The sequence below is a fragment of the Leptinotarsa decemlineata genome, unplaced genomic scaffold (genome assembly GCF_025532065.1).
Source record: "Leptinotarsa decemlineata unplaced genomic scaffold, Ldec_3_MD MMD2_tig00026330_RagTag_RagTag, whole genome shotgun sequence".
NCBI classification, from domain to species: domain Eukaryota; kingdom Metazoa; phylum Arthropoda; class Insecta; order Coleoptera; family Chrysomelidae; genus Leptinotarsa; species Leptinotarsa decemlineata.
The window spans coordinates 7,920,146-7,943,505 of NW_027412690.1; the positions used below are offsets into that span (position 1 = coordinate 7,920,146).

Consider the following 23,360-nt stretch of genomic DNA (forward strand, 5'->3'; position numbering starts at 1 on the left):
ACTCCTCCATAAACAAAAATGTTATGTAATGGAAAACAGTTTTACAAGTGATTCAAATTAATAAAAGCAAACTTATGAGAAAACAACTGAAACTAACCTTAATGCAATTGTGCAAGTTCCGAACTTGATGAGGTGCACCGGCCGGAATGAACACGGCATCTCCCTTGCACTGCACTATTGCATACCCTTCGACACCGTACTCCTTGTACAATCTCTCTCGCAGAGGTCCGTCTAGATAGCAGCTCTGGTCGTGGATGGGATCATGATGGGGCTCCAACCTGCCGCCTTTTTCCACTACCACTTTGTTGAGCAGATCTCTGATTTTGTCAGCGTCGCGCGCATTGTAGATGTGCCAAAGGGCGCCGGGTAGCTCGCCCTTGTCTCTAACCCTTCGGCGGGTCAGGATATCACAACCGGCTTCGTCAATGGCGCGGAAAGCTTCCTTGATGTGCTCGTCGGTGTCGCCATCTTTCGGTATGCCAACATACACCATGACGTTGACGGCATCGGATATATCCAAATGCAAGTTCGTCGTGCCTTTGCTAGGGTGAAGCGCCGATCCGTAAGCGTTGTACATCTTGGGTCCCAAATCGGGCCGAACGAAACATTCCGGCAAACGGCTGGCCAAGTTCAGTCTGCCCGTCCTGTGGGTGTACTCCGACAAGGGCAGAACTTTCATCAGGTCGGTGTAGCGAGACGGTAACAACTCCGCGAAATCTTCACCCGGAGGCCAGTCTTTCAATTTCAGCAACATTGGTTGGCCCCGGTCGTCTTTCAGTCGCTTACTGAAATGGTCGAAACCCTCCCAAAACTTTCGCATCGGCTGGTTGGGAACTAGATTGCCTGTCATGCAATTGACTAGATCGTTTTTCTCGTCGCCGAAATCACGAGCAAAAGCGTCTGGATTCCAGAGGTCCTGATCTACGTGTCGTGTGACGTCCGAAACTATGACCGGCTGACCTCGCTTCCACTGATCCTGAAATAATAAATAGCAATAATAAAAAAACATCCCTATGTGTAATGTGTATCAACCTTGACAATACTGTATATCAATTATGTACAAAACACGTACACTTGTAAATCTTAGGAAGACATCCAGAAATTGTTTATGACAAACTTTACCTAATAAAAGTTTGGAAACAAGTCGAAGAAAAAAATGTGAAAATGATTTTGAGAAAAATCATGAATAATGACATTTTTGGAAAGACAATGGAGAATGTTAGAAAAAGGGCAAATATCAAATTACCTACACAAAAACAGGATGGCATAGAAATGAATAGCTAAACCAGAATTTGAAAAGTAGTAGTAGTAGTGCGTTCAATTACAGCAATTCAGTGCGACACGAGCCAGGACAAGAAATTATTTGTTTTTATCCTTAGTCATGATTTTTATAGTACCCTGTGAATTCAAAATAAAATTGTTACTAACCTGGAAAATCTTATAGTTATTCTTGCACTGTGGGTCACTCAACCTCAACAGCTTCCCGTCGCACAGCCAACTATGCGGAGTCTCAGGATACAAAGTCTTGCTCTCAGTCAGTGTCATTATCCGTATCGGCAATTGCACTCTCCCTTTGCCAGCCCAATTGTACCTCCTGATGAAATGTTTGAGCTCGAATTTCGGTTCTGTTGGAGTTTCCACGGCCTTCTGTGGGACGCTATCTTCTATTACGCTCGAGATGACGTCATCCAAATCAGCAGGTTTCGTGGGAGCCGCCAGTTTCTTTTTGGGCTCGTTCTTAGAGACGGGCGAGGCTGCTCGAGAACCGTTCGGCTTGTGGGAGGGGCGGATGAGTAGCTCGCGCAAGGTGGAGAAGTTGCCCTCCTCCTCGCTGCTGCTGCCCTCTTTCTTTTCCTCTCGGTCTAAGCCAACATCTGAAAGTAGGATATCGAGATTATAGAGCCGGCAATTTATGGATACGAGTTTTTAGGATATATTTTCATTTTTTTTTATACACTCACCATCTTCATCTTTGATATCTTTAATCCCGTTCACCTTATCGCCCAGTATAGATCTGATCACTTCTTTGGCTTGAAGATTGTTGTTCTTCAGTGCCGCCTCCTTACTCATTGGACAACTGCACAGCTGATCGATGTTCCACAACTCGCGCATTTCGTGCACCATCTTTCCCAGTTTCACTAACGAATCTCCTGCTATTATTTGGGTGAGCATGAGTTTTTCCTGCTCGTGTACCTGTCGATTAGTACACAGTAGCCAGGAAAATTCGTCGCGATCTTTCCCAGGCTCGCCCCAGACTTTTATGGTGCCCTTCTTTCGACTCTGAAAAATTAAAAATATTGAATTAACTTCACGAATAAAAGTATGCGAGAATGCACTGCATTGTATGATTTTTTTTCAAAACCTACCTTATAACAATCTATACAAACGACGAATCCGCATTTTCCACAGGCCCAATGGAAATTGAAAAGTGTCGTTTCACAGACGTCACACATTTCTCTCACACCTTGCACAACTCTCTTCCATGCTACGACCTTATCTGAAAACAAATTGGAAGTTAACACGACATTTTTCATTTGTTCTGGCACAAGACTCACCATCAGACATATGTTCTGAGTTCGCATCCTTTTCTTGTACTAATAAATCACAAAAATGATCACCGACTTGTTTCAGAAGAAACCTTGACGTTTCCAGATCTAAGTCCGGTGGCGGAGTATCTGCATTGGGAAGCCACAGCCTGAGGTCATCCTATGGATAAATGATATTTGTTATAATTTCAGAAATTATAATAAAAGTTATTAAACTATATTAAACACAAAAAAAAAGAGTAATATTGCTAGGATGTCTTGTGAAATTCTGCTAGGTGGTCGCCTTATTATGTTCCTCATTTATATTATTTTGCAACACATTTTTTTTGTGATCACACAATTTGTTAAAAGCAGGTGTATTCTTTTCTTGCTACAGAACTTGCAGTATGAGGTTATGTTACGTAGCATTACAAGTATGCACTGCTGAGTTGTCCAAACTCATTTTTTGAATAATATTTTGAAAAACTCACCTCCAAAGCATCCTTATGAGGATCGGAGAAGCCTGCGATGGCAAGCTGCCCATTTTTGGTGTACCTCAATCTCCTGAAGGCATAAAACCTGCAGAAGATGTTCGGCATGTTCTTTGACCTCTGGTTCGGAGTCCACCTGCACTCGCGACACTTGGCCAGCTTCGGGGCTACCTCGAAGCAGGGCCCGTCCTGCAGGAAACTCTCACCGGTCTTCTTCAATTGCCCCACTGGGGGTTTGCGAAAGGGGTCACGCGGGGGCTGGTTGTCATCTTTGCTCTTCTTGGGACGTGGCTCCTCGCTCTTATCGTTTTTTGAACCCTTCGGTTTTCTGCCGCGCTTTCGCTGCTCTTTGCCCGAACCGCTAGATTTCTTGCTCGGCGCAGATGCACTCGCGCCTGAATCACTATCCTTCTCGCTGCCGCTTTCCTTGTCACTGTCACTGCCGCTCTCGCTGGCCGCCGCGACCGTCTGCGCTCCAGGTTTGCGCTTCTTATCATCAACGGGTTTCTTCACCGCACCCCCGCCCTTTTTTCTCTTCACTTTCGGCGGTTTCCGCTTCGGAGGCGATTTGCGCCCGCGCTCTTGATCACTACTCGACGAATCGTCATTTTTTGTATCGCCGTTCACGGTCATCTCTTTCGCGACTTTGCGATTCGCCGCTTTATTAGAAAAATGTTTCGTCTTGTTTATACTGTTCACCGCCATTGAACCGATCGAGTGGATCGAATTGACAGGGTTTTCTTTGACCGCAGGGGTTGTCACAGTCGTTGTGGGACTTTTGATGTTCAAAGGTAACGTCAAGCAAGTTCCAGAACCGACAATGCCAGTAGTGTCTTCTAAGTCCTCGCCCGTATGCCTCTGCAGCCATGCTTTCTTCAAATGCCGCACGGGATAACTACCGCTATTTGATGTCTTCTGCGGACCGGGGCTGTTGGACTTCTCCGAGTCCAGAACACTAGGGTTCACTTTCACTGGCGTACCGGGCTGTTCGTCAGTCGGACCCGGGGTCACGCTAGCCGGCGGTGTCGGCGTGGAACCGGTGCTAACCGGCGCGGGGCTAGTACTCAACGGTATCGTCGGCGTGGGTGGCTTAGGACTCTGCTGCTCCCCTATAGAAGCGGGCCTCACCGGTTCGATCGTCACCGCCGTTACGCTGACGTCCGGTAAGTTCTCGGCCAGAGTCGTCGGACTGTGCGTTATCAGAGCAGCCGCTACACTAGTCGGAGGCGTCCGGTAAGCGGCGGTGTTCACAACTGTAGTTATGGTAGTGGCTGCGCTCGCTATCAATGGACTCGGTTCGCTCACTCTGGCCAGTTGGGGCTGCGACGTTATGCTGCTGAATATGCTCAGGCTCGGTTGCGCTGAAGTGCTCACGATAGGGTCGATCCTGGGTTTCTTGATTTCCAGACAGACGGGAGGACTGTTGGGATGACCGGGAATGCTGATTGGCGTGCTAGCTTTGCGTTTGGGGGAGATGCCCTGGTTGGTTTCGTACTTGTTTGAGCTTACACCTAAATCCAGCGGTTGAGTTTGCACCTAAAATAAATATATGAGTTTGCAGTTTTATTTTAATAGAAACATTTGATTCAACTGTCAATATGGAACTTTTTGAAAACACAAGTTTTATGAAAGGCCACACCTGACACCAAATATTCTCTTATTAAATATGTGCAGGGTGCACACTAACGAGATATGATATACAATACAATAAATCCGATATAAAATTTATGACTGTCACCATCATATTCCTAGTATAAAGAGTGCATCAATGTTGTTTTTTATATTTATTAAATAAAAAAAAATACTAAGAGGAATATACTGGTTTTGGGATTATTATACTTTTGTTTCAGAAAATCTTTTAAGCAAAATGTATTTGCCCAAAAGTTGCCAAAAGTAGGTGCCCTCAGTCAATATTTCGGTTTATTTTAGTTCTCAACTGATCTATGAAGAAGGATGTTGCCTATCCGGTTAATTTCTTTTTGAACTAAATAAGTAAGGTTCCAGTTTGAATTTTCACATATGAAAACAATAGTGCTAGTGCTACATAGAATGTATTGATATTCACTTACCTGTTGGTTTCCAGTCAAATTTTGATTGAGAGGTTGATAAGCTCTCGCAATTGACATCGGAGCTGAAGTTGCTGCCGGAGGTGAAGTTCCAGAACCCACTGGTTTCAAAGAAACCCTGCAAGGAACGAATCCAGCTGTTCTATCGTACCGATCCAATATGCTGGACGTCGTTCGGCTGCTGTGCGCGGGAGGAGGAAGTAGAGTTACCAGTGGTGGAGTAGGGTTGTGAGGCGGGTGATACTGAGAAACTTGTTGGTAAGGAGAGGAGGATATTGATGAAGATAGCGGCGGTTTTGTTAACGGAATAGGCGTGGTAGTATCGTGGGGAGAACGAGTTACCGGCACAACCGAAACGCCGCTCCCAACGGGAGGTTTTCCGAATATTTGGTGTGGAGCCGGACTACTGACTTTTGGTTTCGAGTTGGCAACGCTGGGAGATGTCGTCATGGTGTAGCCAGCCGTCGTGAATGGGTAACTTGCTTTTGCTGAAATAATTTTTTATTATAACATATTTGTTGGTAGCGATCTTTGGTATCCTATGAGATGATGAAAAGAAAAGGAGAAATCACCTGATGTTTGATAAATCATCGTCTGGCCATCAGCCCCAGTTCTGTACCTCATCTCCGGCGAAGGGTGGGGTTGACTGTGCGGGTGTTGATGGGGACTCTGCCTTTGGTGGTGTGGACTGGACATTTGACCAGTTGGCCTATGATGGCTCTGCACTTTTCCCAAGTTTTGTGGTTCCATGTGATGGTGAGGACTCGCTGCATGCGTAAGATGATGTGGTGATTGTGTGGGACTCCTGTATTCGTACATGCCTTTATTTTGTCCTGCCTGGCTTTGGTAATGTCCCAGCATCTCGGTTCGCAATTTGGGACTAGGCGAATGAGCCATAGAAACACGCTGTTCAAGAAGATGAGGGTTTTTGCCCTCGTGTTTCACTATCACGGAATTCTTCATTTCGCTCACCATAGCAGTCCCGTCTCTATCCATGGGACCGGTCTTTGTGACTACCAGGCTCCCGGACTGGTTTTTATGCATATCTGTTTTAATCTTTGGTTCGAAAAATGCGTTTTGTGAGGCGTGAAGAGTTGAATAGCCGTACATGCTCATATCGGTTTTAGGAGCAGCCTGCTGCTGTACAGGCATAGTGGTTATTTTTTCAGACGATTTAGAAGTTACACTGCGACTGTGAGCAGGAGGAGGCGGATATTCCGTTTTGGAAGGAACACTTGGTGGTCTCTGAACCTGCAAAGAAAACACCATAAAGTAATGTTTTTTCTTCAGGGAAGATTAATACGTTTCAGGAAGTGAACTTGTGTAAGATGCTTAAAACCAGGAAGTTAGACATTTAATGAACTAAATTCCAACGATGCAATATATCCACTTTATTTAGCACCGATTCGACCTACTCTTATATAATTAATGAGAGCAGGAGATACCATAGCGCATTTAGTAATTTATTGGTGGATTTCCAGATTTTTTTCAACAAGTACAAATATGAACAAAACTGATTATAATTTCATTGTACTCACCGTGTTATAGTACGATCTATGATCCCTGTTATCTCTGACAGACATGTGCCTCTGTTGTTCTCGGTGATGAACTTCCTCCATTCGTTTCCTATCTTCTTCTGAAATACCCGCAGTCCGACCCTGCGTAGGCCTACCGGTAATAGAAGTCCATTGTTCCCTCTGTGAAACAAAAACTTGTTTGAAAAATTTCAGTCATTATTCCTGGCATTGCTACTTTGGAAATTCCTTCCTCAGTATGATTTTATAATCATGGCTTTTCAATAGTAGCAAATACAGAACATCACAGGTAGTTAATGTAAGTGGAATAAGCCCTCAGTTCACAACGTCAATACATACCTTTTGTTGGGCTGCCCTCAATGACTTTTCAAAATGGTTGTGTAAGGCTTGCTCTTGCCTCTCCTTCTCCAATACTATTTCCTTCTCTTGTCGTTCTTTTTCAAGTTTTTCCCGTTCCTGTTTATCTCTTTCCATTCTTTCTTTTTGCTGCTTTTCAGCTATCTCTTGATTTTGCCTCTCTCTAAAAACAAAGGATATGGTCAAATGTTATTCACTATTAAAGATAACTACATGTCAGGACTTTCTACAGAGTGATCCGATACAATCATATTAATAAATATAGAAAAAGAACTACCTACTATGGATTACGGTAATTAATTCAGGATAATTCCGACCATATTTTATGCAAGAATGCACTTGGAAACGTGTATGATGTGCTTTCTGCTGAACTACATGATTACATTATAAACTGTCATTAATTAATCAATAAACTATGACAACTGTTACTGGTAAATTTTTTGGAATCCACGATTACATAAGTCTCAAAAAAATTATAACAACGACCGACATAATTTCAAAAGGTTAGTTACTTGAAAAACATGTCTCCAACAAAGTATTTTTTTTATTTGGAATAAAGTATCATTATTATCAGTCTTTATTAATGAAAAAGTCATGAGGAACATACATGATGTTTTCATGTGTATTTGTCAATACAATCCACTATAATTTTCATTCTCCCAAAAAAATTTTTTTGTTTGAATCTGCTCATTTATTTGATTTTAATTTATTAAATTGATTCACAAAAATAAAGAAAATAAGAATAAAAACACTAACGAAGAGACAGATATAAAAGCAGTAATGGGGAATGTTCCTCAATTTGGGTTATTACTGCAAATGCAAGTTTGAAGAAAGTAAAGTTGAGTTTAATTCAAGAGTTTTTCAAACTCACTTCAAAAAGTATTCAAATTGATGTTACAAATGTTGGGTTTTAATTTTTAAAGGGATTTGTTTCTAATTCAGATATTGGCAACAGCGCCTACATCAAGTTGAAATAATTTATGCGTACCTACTTTAAAAAAGGAAAATTATCTTTATGAATCAACTATTAAGGCAAAATATAAATTATAGTTCAATACCACCTCCACAAGCCACATAAACAACAGTTGTTTTGTTATTTATTTATATAGAGGAAGATAAGTTAGGTGCACAAAATATCATGTCACTGAATGTGTTGGAACTCGGAACATAAGTAAACAGAACAGCACGCCTCTGAAATATTATCTTTGTTTGTCTCATACAGGTAACAGATTCATTGTCCTTTATTAGCTATAACTGATGTTGCCAAATGGTGAAATAGAAACGAATCCTTTTAAATGTTGAATGAATTATTTCATTTATCTTTTTCAAGTATTCAAATAATTTTTAAAGAAAAAGATTGAAATGATGAGTTTAAAATGGGTTGTTTTAGAGCTCTTTTATGAAAACTACTTGATTTTCGTCAGGAGGAACATTCCTCATTACAGAACATAAAGTAAAGATTGTGTATAAATTAGCATCTAAGTGACTGACACTTATGTTATGCCACAAAGTAATACTAATTAATTTAACAAATCATGTTAATTCTTGACATGCTCTGTGAATATAACATAACAATGATATATAACTTCGAATAGAAGTGGGAATGTATCTAATGGTGTTCTAATATTTTGATAAATTCAAAGTAATTTTCGAAGATTATTTTTTTTTATTCTACTTTTACTTTTTTATTACATGCCTGTCAATTATTTTTTTTTCAACAAAGTCTTGCAACTGAAAATATTTCTTAAACTACCTCATTCTCGATCATCTGGTAAATTCTAGAAATCACCATTCTTTGAATGAATTGAAAACATACTTAAACCCCAATTTATCTGTTTTTTTTTCTAGAAAATATGAATACTAGAACCTTCTGGAGATTTATCTTCAGAAAAATTAAGAATTACTTCGTATTGAACACTTTATTATGGATTTTCACTATATAGTTCACAAAACGGCCTGTTTATACTGAATATAGTGTATGGTAGTTTGAAGTTTTGTAATCAGAAAATAAGCGAAACAAATTTGTGTTTTCGTTATAACGAGTATCATTTATCAACAAACCGAAAGGAAGATTATATTTGTCACCGTTATCATGAAAAAAATTACAAATAGAAACATTACATTTTATATATTCATATTTAGTCATCCCTTAAAATGTATTTTATCTTGTATGTAGATCATATATGTTTTTTTAATTCTTCAATATCCCATATCACAATCATTGTCAACCTCGATTATATTCCCAGGACTACAAATTATTCTACCATCGATCTTTAGTTATTTGGGTTAAGGTTTGGACGTGTCTATAAAATGTAAAATTTTCTTGAGGCAAATAAAGATGAAATGAAATTTGTTACTCTCCGCAACGTACCTGTACATCCTCTCCTGCCTATCCCTATCCTGCAACACCATCCTTTCAGCCATCATTTCTTCAGCCGCCTGGGCGACTGCCGAATGCCCCGCATTCGGCTGGGCGGCCAATATGTGGGCGGGAACCCCATAAGGAGACCGCTGACTAGACTTCCAGAGCATGTCACTGAATTGGGGATGGTAGAGGGTGTGGGGCGCCAAGTGGGGATGGTGACCCGCGAGGGGGACGTGGGGGCTCATGAGGTTGGGAGGCGGTGGTACTACCGGGTAGGTGCCTAGTGACGCGGGATGAGGCCCGGTCGATGCTACTGAAGATGGCGGAGGCGGGCCGGCTGATGCGGCAGGTGTACCAGAGTGTGACATTAGTAGCGTCTAGAAATAATGATACTTTCGTTTGAACAAAGTCCACACAACACTGTATCTTTACACTTGTAGACAAAAATGGTTAAATTGCTACTTTGTTACTGTTCTATTATATATGCGGATTACAAGACTTATTTGAAATCCGCATATATAATAGAGTTGCACAATACAAGTGTTCAATCACTTAGGTGCCAAACTCAGTAATGTAATCAGAAATTAGTATAGCTAACCAAATCCTCGATTAACTTGCTGAACTATAAAATGTATAGTATATTTCCTAGTAAAAATGTGTGGTATATATATGTATGTATGTATATATATATATATATATATATATATATATATATATATATATATATATATATATATATATATATATATATATATATATATAAAGTTTTAATATATAATTTTACATAACTGTTATATCCTATAGGTACATAATTTTTTCTTTTTTATAAGTTTATTTATATCATATTACACTGACTTGTTCTATATCATTGAGTTATGATCCAGAAGAACCAATAAAATATTATTATTATATATATATATATATATATATATATATATATATATATATATATATATATATGTATGTATATGTGTGTGTATATATATCATATCATATTTATCATATTTATTGTATTGTTATCATTTTCAATTGTATAAATTGTATAAAAATTGTATATTGATATTGAGAATCCTATTGTTACGGTGCTTTTGTATAATATGATTATATTAAAATAAATTAAAATTAAATACAGGATGGGCCATCAAAAACTCGACATGGAGGTTTTGGGTACTAATCTTGCAAATCCGAAAAAACGCTCAGACAAGTCGATTTTTATTGTTAGGGGGGGCGGTTTTTTCCCTTTGTCACTTCAACCCCGGAGCAGAGGGGTGAACAACCCTTGGAATTTTAAAAGGGAATAGGGGGCGAGTCGCATATCGTTTGAAAGATCTTGGAGTTCTCTAAACAATGGTGTACATTGTTTCAAATTTGGACGTATTTGAAAGAGTTCTTTCCGATAATTAACTTTTTCAATATTGTTAATAGCAACAAATTGTTGTAGGCCACTGCTCAGTTGGAATGTATTTGGAACTCTTTCATTTGTTTAGTTCGCTACTTTTTTTGTAAATTTTTCAGTTCTTCTCTGATAAGAGGACTATTACAATTGAGAAATGGTTAAAAATGTTGTTTCTATTTCTCATTTTTATTGTTAAAAGTGATATTTACATTATTACTAGTAGTGAGTGCCGTAAAGTGTTGCTAAAGAAACAATGGTTTACACAACTGTAGAGAGGGTTGAGCTGATTGAACTGTACTATGGAAATAGACGTTGTGCTACGAGAGCCGCTGAACTGTTCAATCAACAACATGATAAGGAAGTGTCGCGACAGTACGTTTTCGATTTTACTGCAAAATTTCGCGCAACTGGATTTGTAGCAAATAAAAAACGGCAAATCGAACCACCAGTAACAAATGAGGCGACACAAGTGGTAACACCGGGCCATGTTGAGCTTGACCATACTTTGAGTACAAGAAAGTTAGCATTTGTTTCCGGGATGTCATGAACTAGCATTCCGCGTATTTCAAAAACCCACAAAATGCATCCTTACAAGATTAAATGAACGCAAGAACTGAATGAAGATGATTTCGATCCACGCTTGCGAGTTATTAATGAACGAGTGGTGGAAAAACCACATTTTGTTTTCAACATTTGCTTCAGTCATGAATGTTTTTTTTCCTAAATGGCACAGTTAATCGCCATCATTGTCGCTATTGGGCTGATTCAACTCCTCACATTTTTCATAAAGTGCATACTCAACGTCCACAAAAATTAAATGTATGGACTGGAATTTTTGGTGACCGTATTGTTGGCCCATTGTTTTCAGAAGGCAATTTAACCGGACAAATGTATTATTTGGAGCTTCTGGGAGATACTATTAATCCCCTTCTCACTGATATTATTGAAAATGACCACAATTATCGGGAGGATCTGTTAATATTTCAACAAGATGGGGCTACTCCTCCGGACTATGATCTGCCTGTTCAGCAGTATTCAGATCAGACTTTTCCAGATCACTGAATTGGGAGGCGGGGCACTATCGAATGGCCACCACGATCACCAGACCTTTCGCCGTTAGATTTCTTTCTGTGGGGTCATTTGAAAAGCAGAATTTACTGTACTCCTCCTGCATCACTCGAAGATTTAAGGCAACGAATCACAAATGAATGTCGCCAAATCACTCCAGAAATGCTCCACAATGTTCGAGATCGTTTCCAGCAGAATCTCTTTTATTGCATGGAAGCTGGAGGTGCCCATTTTGGGCATATGCTAACATGAGAATAAAGTAAGTAATTTTACCTCTAAATTCAATATGATTTGTCCCAATAAAAAAAAATGTACAACGTCGTTTAGAGAATTCCTAGATCTTTCAAATGATGTGCGACTCGCCCCCAGTTCCCTATTAAAATTCCTAGGGTTACCACGCCTCTGCTCCGGGGTTGAGTGACGACGCTGTAAATGGGGAAACAACTGTCCCCCTCCCAATGAAAATCGACCTGCCTGAACGTTTTTTAGGATTTGCAAGATTAGTACTCAAAACCCCCATGTCAAGTTTTCGATGACCCACCCTGTATATTCAATAATGTGCAGTTTCAAATTGGATCTGTAAGATCTAGTTCACTGACAATAGCTCACACTCTAAATAAATCATATAAAATCTTAGCTATCTTTGCTAAGAACAACTTGGTTACATCTTGTAATGAAAACAATTTGCATATGAACATTGATGAATTTTGCTATTCAGGTTTCACAAATCACATAAGAAATGTCACACTTCATACTCTATCAAGAAAAACTAATTAACATATGTGACTTCAGTTAAAGACATAAGTGTTATTATTGATGAGCAGTTACGTTTTGCAAAACATGTAAATTATTTTGCAGTTGACACTTTGAAACTATTCGGTTTCATTATACGAAACTGTAGCCTATCTGTTAGATCCAATAATAATTTCTCGGTTAGAATATGGATCAAATATATGGTACCTAGCCATTTTATGGGAATCACTGCACTACATTAGAAAGGGTTCAGAATATATTCTTTTGTGCATATAAAATGAAGATCCATATAGAGAACCATAATTACAACTTTGTTGCAAGTGCTCTCAACCCCAGATCACTGAGGAAAGAAAAAATTCTGATATAAAATGAATATACAAATTAATAAATGGTCTAGATATATTCACTAAACTCCTAAATAAAATCCATCTACATGTGCCAACTAGAGTTCTCAGGAATACTGATTTCTTTTGACATTCCTTTCCGTACCACCAACTATGGCATACATTCTCCTATCGATTGCACGCTCAAAAGGATTAATGATAGAAAATTGGAGGTTACTGGTATTATGTTATCTACATTAAAAAATAGTCTGTGGTTACAATTATAACATTTACTTGTGTATACTAACTTAATGTTTTTATAGTCAACTATCTCTAGTTTATATGTTAATCTACTGTATTTGTATTATTACTTCATGTACAATGTAGTGCGTATATTATATAATGGGGGTAACCCCTATAAATAAAATGAAAATATTTCATAATTTTCACGATTTTTCTAATGGAATACAAGTTTAATTTATTATTAGTAATACTCATTCGAATATGTCTTCAACAATATGGAATTTCATCAGAGGAACGTTTCATTTGCAGTGGGGTCCCACAAGGTTCCGTTTTGGGACCGGTGTTGTTTCTCATGTATGTCAATGACTTAGTCCATGTTGACATAAGTGGTAAATTCACATGTTTCGCTCACGACACCACTATCCTCTGGCATAGCAATACCGCTTCAAATTTAATTGATCAAATCATCGTCGACGTAAGCATGAAAGAGTGGTGTGAGTCCAATCTTCATCATTCAACTTCGACAAAACAAATGTGGTCACGTTTAAATGAAACATAGGGGAAGCACACTTTCTACAAAAAAGATCCATCAGATATTTGTGCAAGGCTAGCTACAGGGATTCATGCCGCCCATTATTTGTGAAGCAAAACATTCTGACCTTAGTATGTCTTTTTATTTTGGAAACAGTATGTCTTATCCACAAAAAATATAAAAATCAACTTAATACCACCTCAACTTGTAGTATACATCAGTCTTACTTCATTTCCCTTCCAACACCTACTTTAGCCCTCACACAAAATTCTATTATTTTCAATAGCAAGAAGTTATTTAATCACCTTCCCATTAATTTAAGGCGAATATATAATAAAAAAAAATTCAGAAAGAGAGTAGAAGAATTCCTTGTTGGGAGGCCCTATTATAGTGTAGACAAATTCTACCAAGGCTCTATAGAGTAATTGGCATGTAGCTTTGTGTAAACAAGTTATTGAATTCAACATGAAATGACTATCAATGTTCATTACATAGCATTATATATTTACATTTATTCAATATTCATGTACTTATATTTGTATCTGTTCAGCTGGGCTTAATATTGTTCTGTCCATATACTTTGCTCTTGTCTTTAACCATTATTTTATAGTCTATATTTGGTAATTGTCCCATATACACGTTTTACTTTCCTAGAATTTGCCAATAAGACGTTCAGATCTTGGGTAATAAAGGATATTTTGATTTGATTCGACGGTTTTGTTTTGTTATATGCAAGATTTCCTTATCTCTAAACAAATTATCAAATCACTAAAAAATCTAATGAATCATGAGATGACTGAAGACTCATTTTATTTGAATAATATGAATTTTTCAAGATTTGAAATCGAAATTCCTAAAACCAAAATGCAATAATTAAGATAAACTTTTTTAATATGACTATTTATTTAGTGTCCCACAAGTAGGTACTCGTATATCAATCTTGAATTTGTTGTTTACAAATAACAAACCTTTTCATTATTTCAATAAGTACCATCACAAAAAAGCGATGAATAAACCAAGCGTTTCAACTAATCAATTCCTACTTTGGTTTAATTTCGGTGCATCTTCTTCCAATTTTTAGATGCATAGCAAAATAGAAAAGTATTTTAGTTGAATTGTATGAAGCACTTCATGGAATAGTTAAGATAAAAGAAATAGCGATAACAATGAAATAATTTTTTAAACACAAAATTGCAAACTGGAACATTGGCATATAAGTTGGCATTGAGAAATGCACAAAAACCTTTATTAGAAGAGAATAGCAAAAACATTTTATGTTGCCAAGGTGATGTCACCACAATATTCTCACCTAATGAAAATACCATTGAGAAAAAATAAAAGAAAAAATTAAAATGGGTTCATTGTCAAATTTAGTGAAAACCAATGTGTAAAGGAGTTGCTAGTTATTAACGAGCCTGAATTAATGAAGTTTTTTTTAAACAATTTGAGATTCAATATCAGAAGTCGACAATGATTTTCAATTCATGAAATGATAAAGAGAAATATCTGAACACTGTATCCTGCATTATACGTGTGTGAACCAAAATCATGTTTACAAATGAAACTTTTAATAAAAGCATGCCAAGAAATTATCATTGAAGGTTTTTTAAATGCAATTTTTGGAGTTGAAGTCACTTCCAATATTGAGTATGGCATGATATACTGGTAAATAATTCCAACATATCTTTAAAAAACTGGACTTTTCATTTGTAAAAAACCTAGAACATGCCTACAAATAAAAATGTTCGGTGTAATGCATTGATTATGTGCAAAAAAACACTGCTAATATGAATCAACTTCAGAATATTAGTTAACGTGGTATTGATTTTGCTGAAACAAAGTAGTAGTAACACTCAAGACAAAAAACAGCAGGATCTAAATATTGAAAATTTTTATAGTAATAATATGCCTCCCTAATGATGTCAAGTTGAACTGCTTGCTCCGCCAGTACAAAATGAGAAAGAATATTTTTTTCCAATAGTTCACCTCAATCAAATCCCATGTTGTCATCTTCTGCTACATTGAGATTTATATTTTAATCATTTGTTGTCACCGTTATTTAAAAAAATCATTATGGAGAGGAGCCAAACTAATGCCAGTCAATAAATAGAAAACGAAAACCTGGAATGTATACATAAAAGGAGTAACATTATGGCCGCTAGCCAATAACAGTAATAAAAATCAAGTGGTATGTGACCCACTTTCTGTTGCCAATAACTCACGCCAATCCACTGGAGCACAAATATTTAATTTGAAATATATAATGGTTGAGTTGGGCATGTAATGGCTGCCAAGTTATTTTGAAAGGAATGCCAAAGTAAGATATCAATTAATCATAATATAATCGTGTTAACGATTTTTGCATGTACATTTCAGAAATATTGAACTAGTTTAGACAAATAAACATATTTGAAACAATGAAAAGTACCCTGATACACTTTTTCAAAAGTAGTTTCTTTTGAAAAACTTGAATGATAACTTTAGTGCTAGTGTGATATTTAGTTTGGCGCATAGTTTTAGTATAGTTGAAACACTGAAACACATGCTACATTCATTTCAGTGCACAATTATTGCCAATTCTTGGTACATGTTAAATTCATATTGGTGCATAGTTTGAGTATACTTTTAACGTAGTCTAATAGTTAGCTGCAATGGAATTTTATCAAGTCCCAAAGATGTAAAACTAGGAGTGCCTCAAGGTTCTGTCCTGGGACCATTGTTGTTCCTCAATTTCATAAATGACCTGTCTGAATTCTTTTCTGAGTGTCACATAACCATGTTTGCGGATGACACTGCAATTTCTGTGGCCGACAAAAACGAAGTTGAGTTGCCAGACAAAATAAATAAAATAATAGATAAATTCAGTGCTTGGTGTCAACGTAACAAACTTATTCTGAATAAATCTAAATCTGTTTCAATGAAATCATTTATTAGGAAAAATTTCAGCAGTGACTCTTCCACAATAAATGGTATTCGATCTTCCAGCGAAGTCTTGTTTTTAGGAACGTCTTTAGACGAAAATTTGACCTGGAGCGGTCATATTCAGAAGGTCTGCAGCAACAAACTCAATTCCGCATATTACTCAATCAAACAATTGAAAAACACTCTAGATAATTTTGGATTGATGAACGTCTATTTTTCTATGGTTTATTCTCACATCAGCTTTAATATCATTTCTTGGGGATGTGCAAGGGAATTTCCACGAGTTTTTGTTGCTCAGAAAAGATTGCTGAGACTAATTTTTAATATAGATTTTCAAGATAGTAGTAGACCAATTTTCTTAAGAGAAGGCCTATTGACGGCACCTTCTTTATTTATCTTGAAGTGTGTCACTTTTGCCCGTAACAATATAACTGAATTTGTCACAAATGCGGATATACATGGTAGATACACCCGTCATGGGAAACTGTTAAGAACCCCCTCACACAAAACGGCTCACTTTAGATGCTCCCCACTATTTAATACAACAAACTGTTATAATAACTTGACGGCATCTATTAGGAAAATCGAGTCAGATAAACTTTTTAAAATTGAGGTGAAGAAACTTCTTTTACAGAAGTGTTACTACAGTCTTGAGGAATTCTTGCACGACACTTTTTCATGACATTTTGAGAGTATTTGCTAGAGCTTCTCCGATTTTTTATATAATACTTCCATGTTGTGAAAGTTTGTGGACGTGAACCATATTTATTGTTTTTGTATTGTTCAACTTCTGTAGTTTTATTTTTGTTTTTTAATTATGACTGAGCACATGTACTCAATGTACCAAAGTGTCAAATAAATAAATAAATAAATAAATTAACGCTTTTAATGAACAACGACAAGCGTCATTAATTTTATTATAGACAAGTATGAGTATTTGAAATGAACACTGATGTATGTTGTATCCATTTCAATGCTCAGTTTACTTCTATATAAAAACTCACAGTGCTCTAGTCATACTCACTTTAGTGCACAGAACAGTAATAAATTCCCAAGGTCTTTTTTTAAGACTTCCTGTGATCATTAGAAACGACCATAAAATCGACAAATGAACTGATGACAACTCAGTCAGATAATTTCAAATGTACCACCACCAATAAAAAAGAAATTGTCAATAACACTTACTTGACCTACCTGGTGCTGAACGCTATGTATGTGCCGAACGTGCGGCTCTTCCAGCAACAGGTTGGGGTCCCTCCAAACCCTTACCGGCTCGCTTCCAGCTTCGTGATGTCTTTGCTGGACGGCTGCCAGTGAGGCAGGGATAAATAGAGGCGACCTGAAAATTAAGTTGTATTCAATCAATGAATTCTAAAAAGCCAGTTATGTGAGTTACTTTTGTTTATGTGATGCCTCAGTGTAGTTAATTCATCACCAAATCAGGTAATACATGCAAAGACATCATAGGCATTCATAGTTTTAGGAATCATAAATGAATCTAAAGTAGTAATATCCCTGACCTCATTGTAAAACTATTACTTTGAACATATTTTGATATTACAGACCAGGCGTATAGATAATGGTGTATCCAAGTTTCAGTTACAATAATTAATCGGCGCCAAAACTTGGATTTATTGCGCCTAAACTGCGCCAACAGAGAGTTGGAAATGTTCATTTGAACACGTTTCTGGTCTTACGTGAGCAAATGTGGCACCCAACGCACGGACAGCCTTCTCATGCCTAAATCTTGATATAGTATGTGTCAACATGTTCTGTTGACATGTCGATAACCTCTGCTATTTCTTTTCTTTAATTCGACGGTCTGCTAGCACCATTTCGTGAACTTTGGCGATGTTTTCGTCGGTGGTTGCAGTTTTTGGGCGTCCCGAAAATTCATCGTCTCCCAAGCTCTTACGGCCATGTTTCAATTCAGTTGTCCAAAATTTCAAAGTGATAAATGATCGTGCAGAGTCCTCATACGCAGGATCCAACTCATCTTTGATTTGCGTAGTCATCTTGTCTTTCAAAAACAAATATTTACTGACAACTCGATACACGATTTTGTCTATTTTTATAAAACCACCAACATCAACACACTCAAATGACTGTTCATAACAACTGCGTGTCCCAAATGGCTGAAACTTTGCTGAGTAACAGCCAACAGATGAACACAACGAAATTCACTAAGTAGCTTTTATGTACTTCCGAAAAAAAAATCCAAGGCCAAGAACAAAAACGAACCAGCACGTGTAACTATGATAAGTTATATATGGCACCACCGCACAGAGCTGCCAATATTAAATCATGAAAAATCACCAATTCTTCTTCATTAATAAATTAGAAACTTGTACAGGTGGACGTTTTTGATTTTCACAAAATAAGACGTCAGTGTAATGAAAACCATCTAAAAAAATATTAGGTGGCGTCCCTGCTGTGGCAGAGAACACAAACCAAGACGCACAGAAGCGAAAACAATCTGGAAGGGACGGCGTCTATAATTTAAGGAAGCGGCATCAATATCGAAGAAGCAGGTCGGATTCAGAGAATAGTTAGAGTAAAAATATCGGACATACGACACTGGAACTCCGACTATTCTGTGCAGCAGACACAGAACAGTAAATTATTCTTTTTCTGTGGTCAGAATTTCCAAAACGAATTGTTCCCTGTCGTTTTTCTATTTCAACCAATGCGAAATTCCTAAGATGGCAACCTGTCTGCGTAAGGAATACAATTTAATTTCCCCGTGCTTACGAACGACAACTCCTATTGTTACTCTTCTGTGACGTAAGACAGTCAACAGATCGCGATAAGAAACAGCGACGCGAGACAGAAAACAGTCTCTATATCAGAGAAATGGCGTTCTCAAGAAAATACGATCAGAATGGTGGAGGTTACCAGTGCTGCCAATTCAAGGGGAGAAAGAGAGAGTTTTATATGCATATTCGGTAGGTCACCCCATTTATTCCCGCTAGGCGTCTACCGATGTCACTTCTCAGTCAGTACACAGCACGGAGTAGGGATAAGAACAAAGCCGTCTCCTGTCTTTCTCTCAGAATAAACCTTCTCTCACTCCCTACACAGTTTTCGGCCACTATTATTGTTTATCCATCGAGCGTAGATACATTTTGCGATACCACCGAAAAATTTACAGCTGAAGGTTGGATCGCTGCGTAATTTGAATCCAGCACGCCTGTGCAACGGCACGCGATTTTCATTGAAAAAATCATTGAAAAACGTAATATGGAAAATAAAATCATTAATTTCAGAATAAATAATAAAGTGTTGACCAATTCAATGAAATTAACGCAAAATCATAACTTTTCACAAAAATAATAGTAATGATAACTATCACAATTAGTCGAGGACATACCTGTTTTGCGAAGTTTGTTGCGACAAGCTGCTCGACGACGACGTTGATGACGTAGAAAGGTTGTTTGGCGGTTCGTCCGATGAACTTAGGGCGCTGGACCGCGACCCAGACCTTTCATCGCCACTGCCCGATCTCAGCGAACTCACGCCCGAATCGGAACGGTCATCTGGGAAACGGAGCAGGAGGCTGGACGCTGATTCCGAACCGAGATCCATCCTGCTGTGGTATGGCGAGGATGACACCAGCGGTCCGTCATCGTCACCTGGAACAAAACGAAAAAGCCGTCACGTCACTATCGATGCAAACGAAAGGGATATACGGCAAAGTTCATATGTGGGGACTTGAAGAGGCGGATTTATCCTCTTCATTGAAGACTCAAGACAAATATCTATACTTTGTCATGATTTTCGTATATGTTTTAATTGTTATTCTGGAAAGCAGTACTAATGAGATATAACAAAAAAGCAAATCTTTGTCAATCAATTATCCGTTATATCTAGCAATATATAGTTGCTGGTAACAATTAGAAACAAATTTGTGCTTAAAAAATTAAATAGATTCAAATTGTAATGACCATAACTGAGGAATTTATAAATGATTTCAATCGTAGTTATGAAATCTCGGATTACTGAATAATCTATATTCTCTACTTTGATTCCAAGAAAAATAGACATTATTTAAATTAAAAGAATCAACATTCCAAACTCAAGAAACTGAGTAATTCAAAATCATAGATGAATCAATTTAACCTTGTATAATGAGTAAGACTTGACTTGATAAAAATGGTAATATACCTGCCTTTTGTTGACATAAATAAATGAATATTCATAACCAACAAGAGTCGGTTTTTCTGAGAACAATAGTTCTGCTTCTGGTTTTCATTCAATTCACTTTAACATGCAACTACTTAATGATCATTTCTATTTATATACTGAAGTTTTTGATTTTAAATCACATTCAGGTCAAAGTAATTATATATACACCGCTCGTGAATCGATGTAGTTCATGTTTATATTCAATTGCGAAAACAATAGAGTAACATTTTACTTAAGATTCATTCTTTTTTATGATTTTCTTTGTTGCAAAATACAATGAAAAACAGGTAGTTGAAAATCTACCAACTGTAAAACATAACTCAATTTAGTAATATTCAAGATGCCCACAACAGAAATTACAAAGAAGTAATCCTGTAAGATTTTTTTTTTCAATGAAAAACTAGTATCCCAACATTAACCTAGAATAGAAATAGGTGGCTTTGTTGTTCTCTGAATGCTGTCAACTATTATATTGCATCATTTGATTATTTTTCACACGTCTTTACAATTTTCAGTTCTTTCTGGCCCCACGTTGGGCGCCTAAAGTATTGAAGAAAACCATTCCTCACCTCTAATTGAGCACTCCCTCAGCTCGTCTGCCTTATTTGGCGTCGTAGTTGTCCTAATTTGAGCCACTATCACACAGTCCTCTTCACTTCCGTTTAGCTCACTGTTCACCACTTCCTTCGCAGCAGGCATAGATTCACACTGCACATCGTCACTTCTCACATCCACACTCACTATTTCTACACTAGCGCTACTGCCACTACTGCCATTACTATCCTCGTCGACTGGATCCGGATCGGGAGACTCTGGAGGTCTCTCAATAGATTCTAAGTTGGGAGATCCTGGCGGTGGGTCTACCGAACACAACTCTGCCGACTCCGGTTGTCGCTCGATAGGGGATAAATCCGGGGAACTGAGCGGCTGCGTGCAATGTTCTTCTAGTTTTTGCCTACAGAGTATCGAAAGTGCCGAATTTGCCTGTAGACAATCTTCTACTCTCACTTCGATCTCTCGGAGTTTCGAGTTATTCGCTTCCTCTAATACTTTTTTCCTGTTCGAGGAGCGATTGTTCAAGTTTTTTCTGCGAGTCTGTTTGTTCTCTAAATCTTCTCTTGTATTGAAGTTGCGGGGTTTTGCGTTAGTGGAGGAAGTTTCTACTTCAACTGGTTTTCTTTTACGCGATTTTGTAGTGGGTCCTGCAAAAAAAAACTAAAGTTAGTTTCAAAATAATACAATTAAAATACTACTGCAATTATAATTGCATCCAGTGCTCGTTTGCCATTTTTGAAACAATTTTCTCCCGTTAATTAATAAAAGTGGATCACTCGACACAAAAAAAAATGTCTTATCCAATTTCAAGTTGAGCACGCTCAAAGCAATAATCGTCAAATGTGCTGCCCTCCTGTGACCTTGACTTGACACCCGCCAAGTAGCGTGACAAATTCAACTAAATCCGAACATAACTTGGACTAGTTTCGACTGATTAGCAAGTTGTGTATTATTTCCAGATAGGAAGCTTTCGATCGAACTAATTAGCGTAAACTTAGTGCCAAGGTTTGAATTTAATGATAGAAAGTGAAATGTGTAACCTAATGTTTTACGCTTTCACTTTATAGGTGCAGCGAAGTTGCACAATTTATATAATGAACGAATAATGAGTTTCCATAAAGAAATCTCAATTGGTGGTTATTATTTATCTCGCTGACTAACCACAGATTGTCGGAAAAAATATGTCTTGTTTCAGGTAGATTAAAGATTAATAAATTATTGATGACATGAAAGGTTCCGATGAGTCTCCTTTTTTGTATCGTTGCTATAACAATGTTTTAAATGGCCCCACATTGGGCGGCGAAATATATTTACGAAAAATTTCAAGCGAAAACTCGATATTTTATTGAAATACTTCCAGAATAAAAAGTTTTGTGAAAAGATATCAAATGGAATTCTAACCACCCCAATTTCCGCAAATATTCCAGCCCAATTTTCTCGAGCGAGTAGCGACGTGTCATTGAGAATCATTAAACGAGATATAGCGTCGGCATTTTTTTGAAAGAGGGTCGCTATCGATCAAACTCTACAATGTTGAGAGGATGCGATCGTGGAAAAGGGAGTGGCCGAAAATGTTGTTGAACCATGTCTGCATTCACCGATCTAAAATAACTGCTGCCGAGAACGAAAACGTGACAGTATTTTTTTTTTCGAGCGGCGAGTAGAACCCCTGTCACGATCGGATGATATCGTCGTTATCTGAAGATCGGAAACTGTCATGACTAACCCGATGTAGTTTCGAAAAATATTTCGCTGCAATACAGATAAAAATGCCAACGTGTATAGGAATAAAAAGAACTACAAACTGCCCTGGATTATGTGGTTAATCTACACCTGGTTGATTAACCGAAACAGTAATTTGGATGAGCTATTCAGCCAGTATTACACATTAATATATAAATAAAATATGCATTCACGAACTCGCCTGTTATTCTGTACTTGGAGAACTTTTTGTTTAGTTCACCTGGGTTAGTTTCTGTTTTCTTGTGCTGCCCGCTCTTGTACGAATTAAGAACCACTTGCCCTCGAAATTAAAAAAAATATA

General features: G+C 37.6%; 1 protein-coding gene across 1 annotated transcript in view; it reads right to left on the minus strand.

Moving 5' to 3' along the window:
- Positions 1-23,360, minus strand: part of LOC111511070 (Lysine demethylase 3) — a 701,967-nt gene that overhangs the window by 2,310 nt on the left and 676,297 nt on the right. The window contains exons 8-21 of the mRNA XM_074183020.1: positions 21,331-21,963; positions 19,947-20,208; positions 17,762-17,915; positions 9,346-9,716; positions 6,957-7,137; positions 6,621-6,779; positions 5,655-6,333; positions 5,086-5,570; positions 3,017-4,552; positions 2,556-2,706; positions 2,367-2,497; positions 1,962-2,280; positions 1,429-1,874; positions 98-976 (exon numbers count right to left, since the gene is read on the minus strand). Coding sequence (XP_074039121.1) covers positions 98-976; positions 1,429-1,874; positions 1,962-2,280; positions 2,367-2,497; positions 2,556-2,706; positions 3,017-4,552; positions 5,086-5,570; positions 5,655-6,333; positions 6,621-6,779; positions 6,957-7,137; positions 9,346-9,716; positions 17,762-17,915; positions 19,947-20,208; positions 21,331-21,963 — 6,386 coding nt within the window. The remainder of the gene's footprint in view (positions 1-97; positions 977-1,428; positions 1,875-1,961; positions 2,281-2,366; positions 2,498-2,555; positions 2,707-3,016; positions 4,553-5,085; positions 5,571-5,654; positions 6,334-6,620; positions 6,780-6,956; positions 7,138-9,345; positions 9,717-17,761; positions 17,916-19,946; positions 20,209-21,330; positions 21,964-23,360) is intronic.